Below are 12,936 nucleotides of genomic sequence, written 5' to 3' on the forward strand. Positions count from 1 at the left end.
TTCCATGAGTTGAGAGCTGTTGTGATCTAATTCCAGGCTGGTGCAGGGTACAGAAATGACAGCCACTGTCCACTGGCCCTAGGATTGCAACATTTGTCCATGTAAAACTGAATGGGTTGGGGGTTTGAAGTGTGGGTAAACCAGCATAATTTAGTCATAATGAGCAAGGTGAAACAAAGCCAGGTTTTCATTAAAGTTTGAATAACCACCCTCCAGGTTACCATTCCTCCTGCAATACCAGCCCAATACCATTAAAAGCATACATTAAGTTGTATATAATAGTGTTCTGATGCTTATGCACCACAGCGGTTTTTAGCGTCTATTTACCTATTGTGATGGACCCTGATAAATTGTGATGGTGGGTATGGGGAAAATAATACAAATCCTGCTCTGCTAGTCCACCTTGCAGACCCTTTTTTCTAAAGCCAGCAAAACTAATCAGCCCAAGCCAGCATAGCACTAGTGGCTGGGCAGACCCCAAGCCACTTTGTGATAGGAAATAGGAAGTCCCAAACTCTTCTCAACCTCTGCCCTCCAGGTACCTACTGTACTGTACAGTGGCCTGGTAGATGGTGTGAAAATGACAGCTGTCCCAGATTCAGAATCTACAGCAGTGAACCCACGCCAAATTACAGCTGCAGATTCTGAATCTGGTCTGGCTATCATTACCACCTCCACAGTCTGCAGCAGTTCCTAGCACTTCCTGCACATTGTTGGGTATCCATAGGGAGCACAGCTTTACCCCCTTGCTAAACTTAGGGAAGATTTACAGAAAATAGCTAGTTAGCATATTAGCTGGAAGGAAAGTATGCTAAACAGCTGGAAGGAAAGTATGCTTGTGTAAAACAACTTTATCCTGATTTTTAAAGCCCAACCCTTTTTTTTAATGCACAAGAGTAAGACTTGTCATGTTTTATTGCTGTCTGTTGTGACATTGGAGAGTTCCTCTCCTCACATCTTAATCCTGTGATACTACAGGACAAGAGATGACGCAAATGGAGGTTGCATGGAAGTGAAGACACCAACAGTATACAGAGGTTCCAAGCTTTTCACAATTTACTAAAAGTTGGCCAAATTGTGAGCCATGGCTGTTCCTGCCAATACCACCCAGCTTGACATACTTCAATTGGGAAACCAAAGAAGCCAGGCAGAACAATTCAGCAGAACAGTGACTGCAGCCAATCGGCTACATTCATTGTTCATGTATTTTGACCGCTTTGGGTGTCGGCTGTCAGAACACAGTAGCCAGCAGGGGAAATTTGTCCGTTCACACTATTTAGTGTAGTTGTGGGAATCAGGTCATTTCTCTCAGCCCACTGGGTTAAACAATAGAAAGCTTAACGTCTATGAGAAGCTTAAACCTCCCTTCTAAGGATCCTGGCAGCAACAAAAACTGTACGGTGGTTGTTTTGGCTGGGGTGGGGGAAGGCTACATAGAGCTTTGAATATATTTGGGTTTTAACTAGACAGAGCTACTCCATAAAATACCCAGCTGTGTGAATCAACAATGTTCAAAGAACTAAATCTGTATCAAGACACTAGTACAGACATATCTAGTTTTTTATATTTTATTGTCACTAATGAAAATACAAATCACCTTATCTAAAAAATTCTGCTTTTTTTTTTGTTCCATGCAGCAGTTTGAGAGAGAAATTACTGCTGACTTTGGCTGGAGTCCATGAATTTTATGGCGACGTGGATGGAGACAGCCCAGAGCACACTTCTCCAAACAACTCATCATTAAACATCCAGGTGAATACATAGGGTAATAACTCTATAATCCCTCTGATTAAATTAAAGTCTGCCAGCCATGGGAAGGACAGTCAGAATCCTGGCTTGCTTTCCCAACACTGCACAATCTGCCAAGGAGGAAAGACTGGTTTAAATTAGCAATGCTACTACATTATCTCATCAATACAAGAACAGAACACAAGAAGAGATCATTATAAGTGACTTAAAGTTGTGTAATGTTTTTTTCTTATTTAGCCTTATCAAGAGGAGATACACCAATAATGTATCATCTAGACATATTCTGCTGTGATGTAGTTACATACTTTGAAGATTAATTTCATAGCTATATAAAAGATCAGCTGCATATTACAGCACAGGCTTAATGTTAATAGTTAATCGATAACAGCAAAATAAGAGAATTAAAATATGAAATATAGTTAGCTGAAAATAAATGCATTAGGTTTGTAATTTTAGAAAGAAATTGCACATTCGTTTAATTTGTTCATAAAGAGTTATCATTGATTTCTATTTTATCATAACTGTAACCAGTATCCTTGGTTTTATGCTAAATAGAGCTAATTATAATGTGTAATGTGTAATCTATAAAAGGGGCATTACCCATCTGAGGTCCCTGAGATTTTAGAATTTAACTATGAGACCAGTTAAGTTATATATTATAAATCAAGACCAGAGGCTTTACTCAAAAAAGAGACCTTATTCTTCTGTAATTTTTTCAAGTGGATCTAAATCCTAACTACATGCCACTTAGTTTTCTAAAGCACAGTGTATCCTAAACAATAGACATGAGTTTTTCCTTTCATATTCACTTTTATTTGCATCCTAGTACTGATATTCTCTTCCAGCTCTTCCTGTCTACATACACAAGCTCCAGGGTAATTGTACATCATTGCTCTGGATCAGATTTCTGATGGTGAGAACCTTAGAACACGTCTGCACAATGTGTGTCAACACCACTGCTTGCGGTCTGCATCAATGGCATGTGTGACAGGGTGACAATGCAGGAGCTCAGCTGGGACAGAGTTGTCACCCTATGACAGGAAATGTCTGAACAAGAACCTGAATGGCAGCATCACCAGGTATTATTTTAATGGAATCCACATATTAAAGAAGAATGAAAACAACGTTTAAAAGTTTATAAGCAAGTAAAGCTTGCATATTTAGAGATCTAAGCAGCTCATCCATTATAAACTACACAAACCTTTTTTTTATTTAAAGTTCTCCTTTAAATTATATTAAATATGTATGCCTGACTACTTGCTTCAGATTTTAGATTTCTATACATATTAAACATTTTTTTTTACTTTTGTGGAATCCATTAGCCTATGTATCAGGTGGGTCTTGTCTGAATAAAGCCTTATACTGATGTATGATTATGCCAGTGTCCAGTGAACCTTTCTAATGTGTCTTAGCAAGCTGCGAGGCTGCTCTGCACCCAGATGAGCTAGCTGTTTTAACATTATGACTGGAGCAACCTTTCATTAAATGTTTTTTGTACATGTTTCCTATAAAGTACACCTGTCATATCAACAGTGTAGAATGGTACTGCTGGACTCCTTGTGCCAGTGTTCAGCTTTAATACTTCAATACAGATCAGTGACTCAGAAAGTATTGACATCAGTTGGGCTGATATACATACAGGGCTGAAAATAAATTGTGTAAATATTCACTACAATTATTCAATCACAAACAGATAAGTTAGTAGGAAAGCATGTAAGCAGTAAGGAAGCATGAATCTGATTTTCATCTGATTGGAAAGTTAAAGTGAATATTAACACAATTCATTGCGTGAAGACTCTCAACACTTACAATCATTGACCAGACAAGTGAGGCCCCTTCAACAAGGGTGGCATCCACTCTAATCAGCAAGAGATCTGTGAACAGATCCCCTGCTGATCGGAGCAGTGTGGAATGAATGTCATTTTTGTGACATCCGTATCCATTTAGCCACTTCATCTTGCGATGGAGGAAAAAAAACTAAACTAACTGGAACCATCATATTTAGGTCTGCCAAAACAAAACTGTATTCCATTTTTTTTCAGACCTAGATGGACTTGAAGGTAATTAGATGTAAATGGACGCAGATTCGTTTACATCCGACTCCCCATAACATTCTTCCTCTGATCAGATCCACCTGAAAAACTGACAGGCGGACCTGGTTGGAACTCTGTGTCAAAGGGAGAGAAGGAGAGTTTTTTAGCAATGGCAGCCTAAATATTTTTCTCATAATAGGTGACCTTTAATTATAGATAAAATACTTAGTTGTAGAGTATTAAACTTTCTGTAACACTTAATAGAGAATAATAGAGAAGCAATTTCTAACTTTTAGGGCATTTCTTAATGGCACGATTCTGGATAACAAATCCAATACCTGTATATTTATTCCAAGCTACTTTTATGAGAGTCCCTATCAAATGGGACATTGCAACACAATAAGAATAACATGTTTCATAAATATAAACAAGCAGTAATTAATGGAATGGCTAAAAATAAATGTTCGTGTTTACTTTACTATAACTTATTTGTATGCACCACAATTTTTCCCTCAAAATCTTTATCTCCATCTCTACCTTATATTTAGATTGCACAAAGGTGCGCAAGTACAACATGACAGGGGAATTAGTACATGCCAGTGCCCATGGTGTAGTGGTAAAGTCTATTTTTACTCCTGTTATTCACAAGATGCTGATCTTTCTGCCCCAGAAGCAGAACTGTAGTTTGACATGTATGAGATCAGAAGCAACTACTGAAGTCAGTGACTGTGGCCTTTAGAGGAGAGAATGATCTTGCATGAAAATTGTGGTTATCACAGATGCATCATATGTATAAATCATGACCCAGGATGATCACAGTGTAAGCCTGTGTAAAACCCTGCTCATCAGTAGAAAGTCACTCTTCTTCATTGAATTGTGGAGGTGTTATGTTTGATAGGAGTCATCCGGATTTCAGAGCATGCTTCGAGAGATTATACTTAACATATGTCATTTGAGCACATTTGGAATACTAGAGGAACGCCAAAGCAAATGACTGACATTTCCATGGAAACCTGCCAATCCCCCCAATAGGGTCAGGAAATTGTATTTTAAGATGGTAACCTTCCTCCGAAAAATAATAGTTAGGTAGAAGCGGAGGCCCCGCCACATGAAATTTTAGCAACCATAAAGACAAGTTCATCTCTCATTAGACCTGCTTGAGAAAAATCTTGAAAATGAAAGGCAAGAAAGCTTTTACAAAAGATCATATGTCAAGATAACTGCAAGAAAAAGAAAAATGGTTCTCGTCAAGAAACTTAAATCAAGGCTGATTCTCCTCCATGGCCTTCTGCGTTTCATAAAAGTTTACACTGATGAGAGAGACAGCCCTATTATGGTTTTGGCAGATCCCAAAAATAGATCTCGAGTCATGTACTGTGCTATCCCACACAACGGAACCATTTCTGAAGAAGAAAAAATATCTTCCAAGAAAACTTATAGGAAGCTGATGCAAATATGTCAAGTTTTTGCCTGTTAGTCTGAAAGGTAATATAAACAAATCATTTATTTTTATCATGCTATTGTTTGCTTTTGAAAGGGATTTAAAGCACATGCACCCTGTGATACCCCTACAAAGCATGTATTATGGCTTCTTTACTTTCAGTGATTTTTACAGTCTCCTTTAGTACTATTATTTCATACCTCATGCTGTATTGGTTCTACAGGAAAAGAAATACAAAGTATCTTTAATGATGTAAACAGCCCCCAAAAACATTGAATACATTTTTTTTAATTCTAGTATGCTACCATTTAGCTGGCATATGCTTAGATTTTGAAACATATTTTGCTGTAAAACCCATTTGTTAGTGAATGAGCCATGGGTATGCTGTCTTACTTGTGTGCGAGCAACATGTGTGCATGAAATGATAAATACTGTGAGAATAGACTTTAGTTGTCCTGCCTAGTGCGATGTTATTTCCTGCTAAGGTTTTTCTCCTATGAGAACACTAGAACTGATCATGTGGCTATAACAGGCAGACTCCCCACTTAGCACTTAGGAAGTATGAAGAGACTGCAATTCATCTGTACGTTTCAACAGAACAGCAGGAAGCAAAACTCTACAGTGAAGTTTGCCAAAATCCTTGCAATGTATTAAATTGATTCAAGCAATTAAATTGACCTGGAGTGGATTTTTTGTTTTCTCTGCAAAAGTAAAAATACACTGCATAAATAGTGCAGTCATTTTACAGCACTGTAGCAAAACTACCAGAAGGTATTTCTGGTAGTTCTGCTACAGTGCTGTAAAATGACTGCACTATTTGTGGAATTTAATGAGGCGGGGGTACTGTCACTATGGCACTGTCACCTACGTGTCTTATCATCCAATGACAGGATGCAGGGATGCGTAATAAATAAATTCATATGAATGCTATGATGGTTTGCTAAATATTTCATTTTTGATGATAAACATTAAATAAGACAGAAAAACCCCATAGGATTAAACAGCCACTCCATGTTATATGTAGTGGAAAAGTTCAAACAACGATACCACTTTTCTTTACTGCCCAATATACAGTATGTGTGAAAAATCAACATTGCTAATTAGCAGATATACAGCATACATGAAGTACTCAAAACTTGGCAAAATTTTATTTTTGGAATATAACATCCAAATGAGGATTAATTCTAATTCTATCTCTTCATTACCTTAACTGGCACAACTTGCATCAGAATGGCAAAGTTGGTGAGATGATTACATCGACATATGGAGTAATTCAAGTTTCCTTCAACTCGAACGCATCCTTCACTGGACCAAATGCCAGAACCAGAGCTGTAAGACAGATCAAAGACAAGTGATTAGATCTACCTTATGAGTCATCACGAAAGAACAGTATTATCACTGTTTTAAAAGTTCTACTTAAAGGTCATATCTTTCATTTCATTGAACCATGCTCTTCTATGTCTTTGCATTTATCAATAAGACTAGAAATTACAATCTAGCTATCTCTCTGACAGGATAAAAATGAACATCATCTATAAGGACTCAGGTATACATATAGCAAAATTATCTTTAAAAATGGAAAATGGTAGAATTCTCACATGTCTTTATAGTGTCCATAATGTGGTATCACATTACAGTAAATCTGACCTAAAAATAAACTTAGAATGTATGTTTTGCCTCTGCTCTTACTTCCCTGCTGCCCTATTTGCTTGTTGGAGCCTTGACTGTAACCCCTATGTTAGGTTGCATGTCAGGTCTTCTCCTCACCAATGATTTGAGTGTCCGGGCTTGGCGACTCAAGCACCAAACGCTGCTTTGCATTGGCAAAAATTACAAGTACTTTTTAAACCTCTTGTAAATTTGGGTCGCTCCCAGGTATCCTATTTCTGATCTTTTTCTTTATTTGGGTAGCCAACTGACTCTGACCTGTCACCTCTAAAGTTACAAGTATCTCTGGCAATATCATATAGCACAAAAGCTTTTACATTGCTCAATTTAGGAGCCTTTAAGACCCCAACTTAGCCCACCTTTTTCCACTTTGATTCAAGGCCATACTTAAGGCTTTCAGAGCTACATAGTTACATAGTTACATAGTATTTGAGGCTGAATAAAGACATTAGTCCATCAAGTCCAACCTATTAGGATCTCATTCTAGGAGTACCCGTACCCCTGATATTTTTATACCCTCTTATAAGAGCTCTTCTCTTACTATCTATTACATAGTTTTTTAAGATTGTACAATTGCTTTCCAATCTCTTAAATGCATACATACCAAAATCGTCAAGGTGAAATTATACAAAATAACATATTTAGCCTATGTCATAGTCCATGCGGTCATGGTTGACATAGCCTCTTGCTCTTTGTCTCCCTGACCCCTGTTGTGGCGCTCTGTTCCCTTTTTGTTTTCTATGTTCGTGGTGGAAGCCCCAGAGCCTTGGATGAGCAGCCCCTCAAGTCTGTGTAAAAAAACTCTGATAAACTGTTGAAAACTTTGAGTGAGCAACAGCAAGTGGATTGTCCAGCTGGCAGCCATTAGCGCCAAGAGCTAAAGAAAACATTTTGTCTAAAAAACGAAACTGGCCGAGCGGCCGGCCATTGGTTGGCCGACAGCCTGCTTCTGACAGCTAGGCGGAGCCAGCGTGATCTTACGGCTGGCTCCGGCCACTTGCAGAGAGATCAGCGTCCCTAGTTACCTGCTAACCAGGGACACTGATCTCCAAACAGCTAACTCTCGCTGGCGCTCCGGGAGTCTCCTGCTCCCGGCCGCCAAGGAGAGAAACACTGCTGTGTCTTTTTCTCTTTATTCTGACACGGAGCAATGTCAGAATAGAAAAAAAAAAAGAAAAGATTTTCCCATTGGAATGCATTGCTACATTCCTATTGGCTATTTCAATTTGCAATAGCCAATAGTAAACTAGCATTGTACCCGCCCTCTGCTGCAGTTCTCCATCAGGTCCATCAGCAGAGGGCGGGTACAATGCTATTGGCTATTGCACATTGAAATAGCCAATAGGAATGTAGCAATGCATTCCAATGGGAAATTGTTTTTTTTTCTATTCTGACATCGTTCCGTGTCAGAATAAAGAAGAAAAAAAAAGACACAGCAGTGTCAGCGGTATTCGGCTATTCACTCACTGCTGGTATTCGGCTATTCACTGCTGTTCGGCATCTATAAGAATAGGCCGAACAGCAGTGAGTAGCCTGCCGGAGGTTCGGCTCAGCCGATCCAGATGTTGGATCGGCTGAGTCGAACTCCTTCTGCACTTCGGGTCGGCCGCACATGCTGAGCATGTTCAGCCGACCCGAAGCCATGTGAAGCAAGCCGATGTACGGCTGATTTCAGCCGATGTACGGCTGAAATCAGCCATACCAGCCTGAAGTGAATAGCCGAACAGTGTTCGGCTCACTTCACTTGGGGTCGGTTGTTCACTCGGCTGCCCTCGGCAGCTTAGAAATGAATAGACCCGTTTTTAAATAAGACAGTGAAGAATGCTGCCAACCACCAACTGAAATGTGATTGAACAAAACCCCCAAAACTACACTTGCACTTAACATAATATATTAGAATTGAAATAGAAAATAATGAAATCTTACCATAATTAAAATAGAAAACAACAGTGCCTGCTATGCTATTTTTGGAACATTGACGTTTGACATTGAATCTGACAAAAGAAGACCATCATGCACAGGTCATCGTGTTTGTGTAGCAGACAGGTTGCTGTGGGGTTGTTCATAGTAACCCTTATAATCTAGGCAAGGCTCTGGTATGGATTTTGGGCAGGACCTCATGCCATTCATTTTTGTGTTGGGTATGGGTTTTTTAGAGGACCCTACACAAAAAATGCATGGGGTCCTCTGCAAAATCCATACCAGACCTTTGTCCAGGCATGTAGCCTGGCTTGTTAGGAAAATCCCCTCGATGAATATAAATATGTTACCAACCTTCTGTTTTTTTGGCTGCCTTATGTTCGCAGCACGCCACTGCTTTTTTTTTAAAGAAAATAATTGCAAGAACAATGTGCCCCTAATCAGCCCACATCACATTCAATGCACTATCCCATCCCTATAGATAAAATAAATGTTAGGAATACACCAATTAGGCCTATTATCCCTGATTGAAACTGTCCTGCTGCTGGTCAAAATTACACTGCTGTACCATCTGCAGTATATTAATTCTTGCAGTAAAGCCGCAGCCTATGGTCTTTGTCTCTACTATATTTGGGCCATGCTTTGCTATTTGAAACCGGTATCACTGCTTACATTGCTGTCATCTGAGGTCTCTTAATTCTACATGAAACCCTGATAGAAATTGGCCAGTGACAGGACACTTTTGCAGTAATGAGAACAAAAGCAGCTAAAGCGAACTGCTGGGCAATTTCCATTTTCCAAAGCAGGCCTATTATGGTTTGATGAAAAAGGATGGGTCTCTACAAAAGCTACCTGAAATTTCAAAGTGAAATATATCAGATTGGTCAGATGTTGCTGTATGCAAGCGAGGCTAATTGTTCCACGAAAATGTACTGTTCCATAACACCAAGTATAGTTTTCAGGCATCCCCAATCATGTACTTTAAAGAATTTGTGTATTTTTAATTTTGCCCCTAAAGCTGCATGAAAAGACTCTCTACCTTCCAAATGGTATTTTTGTCCCTTATTGCAGTGTCCTGCTTCCCGTGCCTTTTTTTTTTTTACAGTAGTTTGCCTACTAGGAATGCACAGATTCACCCCTATAAATCTCTTTGAGATTTGCCTCTCATACCCTTGGCAAATCAAACCTGGACAGAATTTCCTATAACTAATGCAGAACTAGAACCTTTGAATTAAAAGGTATGGAGGTCAAAAAGTCAGCATAACAGTCAGGCACCTAGCATTTTTAAAAGGTGGCCATCAATGACAGATTCCATTTTGCTGTTAGGACTGGTTTACTTTAATGGCATCTAAATACATATATAAACACTGACCTGAAATCCAGAAAAGCACAGTAGAGGTGGACATGGTTACTATTGTTGACAGCTTCAATATAGAGTCGAGGAGTCTAAAATGATAAAATAAAGAGTGTTAATGTAAACTCTACAAAAGATGAATACAGCAGATTCATTGGAAATCAAACTTATTTCTCATCATGAAAAATAATGAACAACACAGAGAACAAGGTTGTGTTATATACCATTACAGACATTGAGAAAATATCTTTTTTTTTTTAAAGAGAAAATATCAGTTTAGAGTAGACAGACTAAAAGTCTGTTTTGTTACTTGCTACCTTGTTTCCCTTTCACCCTTACTACAAATATTGTATTTTGAAATATTATTATTATTATTATTATACAGGATTTATATAGCGCCAACAGTTTGTGCAGTGCTTTACATATAAAAATATAACTTTTAATTAATTAAGCTGCAATTATGTTCTAATCCTGTTTTTCTAAAATACAGCTTGTGCTTTGCATGTGCCTGCCCCCATCCTCAGCAGCATATAATCACCTTTCTTTCATCCCCCTGCCGTTACATTCAGGTGCTGGGAGCAAAGAATATACGTGGTACTTCTGGCTATGGAGCAGCATGTAACTCATTTAATATGCCTACGCTGGAGAAAGGTGTTTGGCTCAGCGGAGTCTCCAGGTGGCATGAAGTACTGTGTAAGCAGAGTGGAGCAACATGGAGCATACACAGGGCTCCATTTCTTTCCTACTGGTGGGAAGTAAAGTAATCATGTGCATCTGGGAGGGGGGGGAGCATTAAACTACAGGTTGCTGTGCCCTGCATGGGCAAAATCAAAGACATGGCAAACACTGCACTTCAAATAAAAAAGAATAAATAAAACTAAATAATTATATCTGATCCAATGACATCTGCCATTTTGCCTGATTGCACTGGTAGACAACCTTATTTTCTTTACTGACAGGGTTGTGAGTATGACCCACTAGAATGGTATCTCTTTATTGATTTATCAATATTAAGCCTCAAGCTTATATTGTTACACAACGGCAATGTACAGTACACCCTTCAATACCTGTTGGTTATACTGCACACATGAAGGAACCATACAAAAACATAAAACTGTTGTTGAAGCACATCCAGTACACCAAGTACAACTGGAATATCTATGGAGATAGAAGTAGTGGCCTTGCTGCTTGGAATTCAGCTTGGATATTCCAAGTACTGTTGTTTCATCTGTGAATGAGACAAGTGTGCAAAAAAGTTGCTTTACATTTAAAAGGAATGGCAACTCTGAAAGAAATTGGTTCTGGACAGACAAATGTGGCACATAAACCACTTGTTGACCCAACAAAGATACTTTCCCTCTACTTCACATAAAACTCGGACTGATGAATAATGTTCTGAAAGCGATGGACAAAGCAGCAGAAGGCTTTCGCTATGTGAGACAGATGTTTCCTAGGATAACTGATACCAAGGTTAAGAAAGGTATTTTCATTGGTCCACAGATCAGATATGTTATCAAGGACAAGTGTTTTAAAGATCTGTTAGTGGAGCCAGAGAAAATCACCTGGAAGGCATTCAAGGATGTAGTTGAGAATTTTCTTGGAAACTACAGAGCACCAAATTACATTCAGCTGGTTGACAAAAGTATTAGTATACAAGACCATGGAGTGCAGCATGTCACTCTAGATTCCCTTTCTGTATTCACAGGTACAGTCAGTGAACGGTTTTGCTATGACATTGCCACAATGGAAAAACAATTTTACGGCAACTGGAACCCATCAATGCTGGCTGACAATTGTTGGACACTACAACCAGATGCACCAGGCAGTGACTACAAGTGCAAAATAGCAGCAAAACACTTTTAATCTTCTTGAACTTGCACTAGATATTAAGATTCCTATGTATTACAGTCATTATTTGAGTTCAGCTTGAAGGGGTCTGTCATAATCACCAAAGGTTTTTCAGGAAGCAAAACTTTAAAAAAAGGTTTGTTGCCTATAATGTAATGTGTTCAATCCAAGGTGGACAGGGAGTTGAAACAGAGCCATGCTGTGTATTGGCTGATAGTAGACAAAATGTATTGATACTGGGCAAAGAAGCTGCATGACATAAAGTAGGGGAAAAGTAAAATCCGTATTGTGGTTGACACAAGTATACTCGAGTAACAAGACCAAAGACAAATGAGCTATATAGCATAGAAAATCATAAAATAAGGTGGGGGAGGAAACAGATACACTGGATAAAATGAGTGGATGCCCCTGGTGAAGTCATTGGACGAAATATGTCAAGCATGCTAGAGCGGTTTCCAACATATGACACGCGGCAGAGAACGGGTTACAAAACTGCATTACATTTTGCTGATTTTATTTGTGTTTTAACCTCTGTGACCATGTATCAAGTTCTTGACAAATCTACTAAAAGAGAGGTGGAAAGCGCCAGGTAAATTGAAGTTGCAATCCCATTTAACTGTGCTTCTGTCTAGCTGTGAGCAACCATAGAGCTAGAACGAAAAAGAACAGCATGAGGTATTTGCTGTTGCCTCTGTCAACTGATGAGCTGGAGGCTGAAACACAGGCAATGATAGACCTTCAGGTCTGTCATCTTCATTGAGTGATGAAGTTGATGTGTGTTTGTGTATGGCTGGAGTACTATTATTGTTATCTGGTAATCTAGGATTGGGTGGGATAAGCTGTGGCTACATGTCAATATATACAAGAGTGGTGGTGATATTTCTGAATAAACTGGAAATAATAAAAATGATTTTATATATATA

The 12,936-nt window shown here is 38.8% G+C and overlaps 1 protein-coding gene across 1 annotated transcript in view; it reads right to left on the reverse strand.

The window, feature by feature from the left end:
• Window positions 1-12,936, reverse strand: part of ADGRD1 (adhesion G protein-coupled receptor D1) — a 486,234-nt gene that overhangs the window by 225,118 nt on the left and 248,180 nt on the right. The window contains exons 18-19 of the mRNA XM_018566815.1: window positions 10,184-10,257; window positions 6,429-6,552 (exon numbers count right to left, since the gene is read on the reverse strand). Of these exons, the coding sequence (XP_018422317.1) occupies window positions 6,429-6,552; window positions 10,184-10,257 (198 nt within the window). The remainder of the gene's footprint in view (window positions 1-6,428; window positions 6,553-10,183; window positions 10,258-12,936) is intronic.

The sequence above is a fragment of the Nanorana parkeri genome, unplaced genomic scaffold (genome assembly GCF_000935625.1).
Source record: "Nanorana parkeri isolate BGI_ZX_2015 unplaced genomic scaffold, ASM93562v1 scaffold978, whole genome shotgun sequence".
In the NCBI taxonomy this organism is placed as follows: Eukaryota; Metazoa; Chordata; class Amphibia; order Anura; family Dicroglossidae; genus Nanorana; species Nanorana parkeri.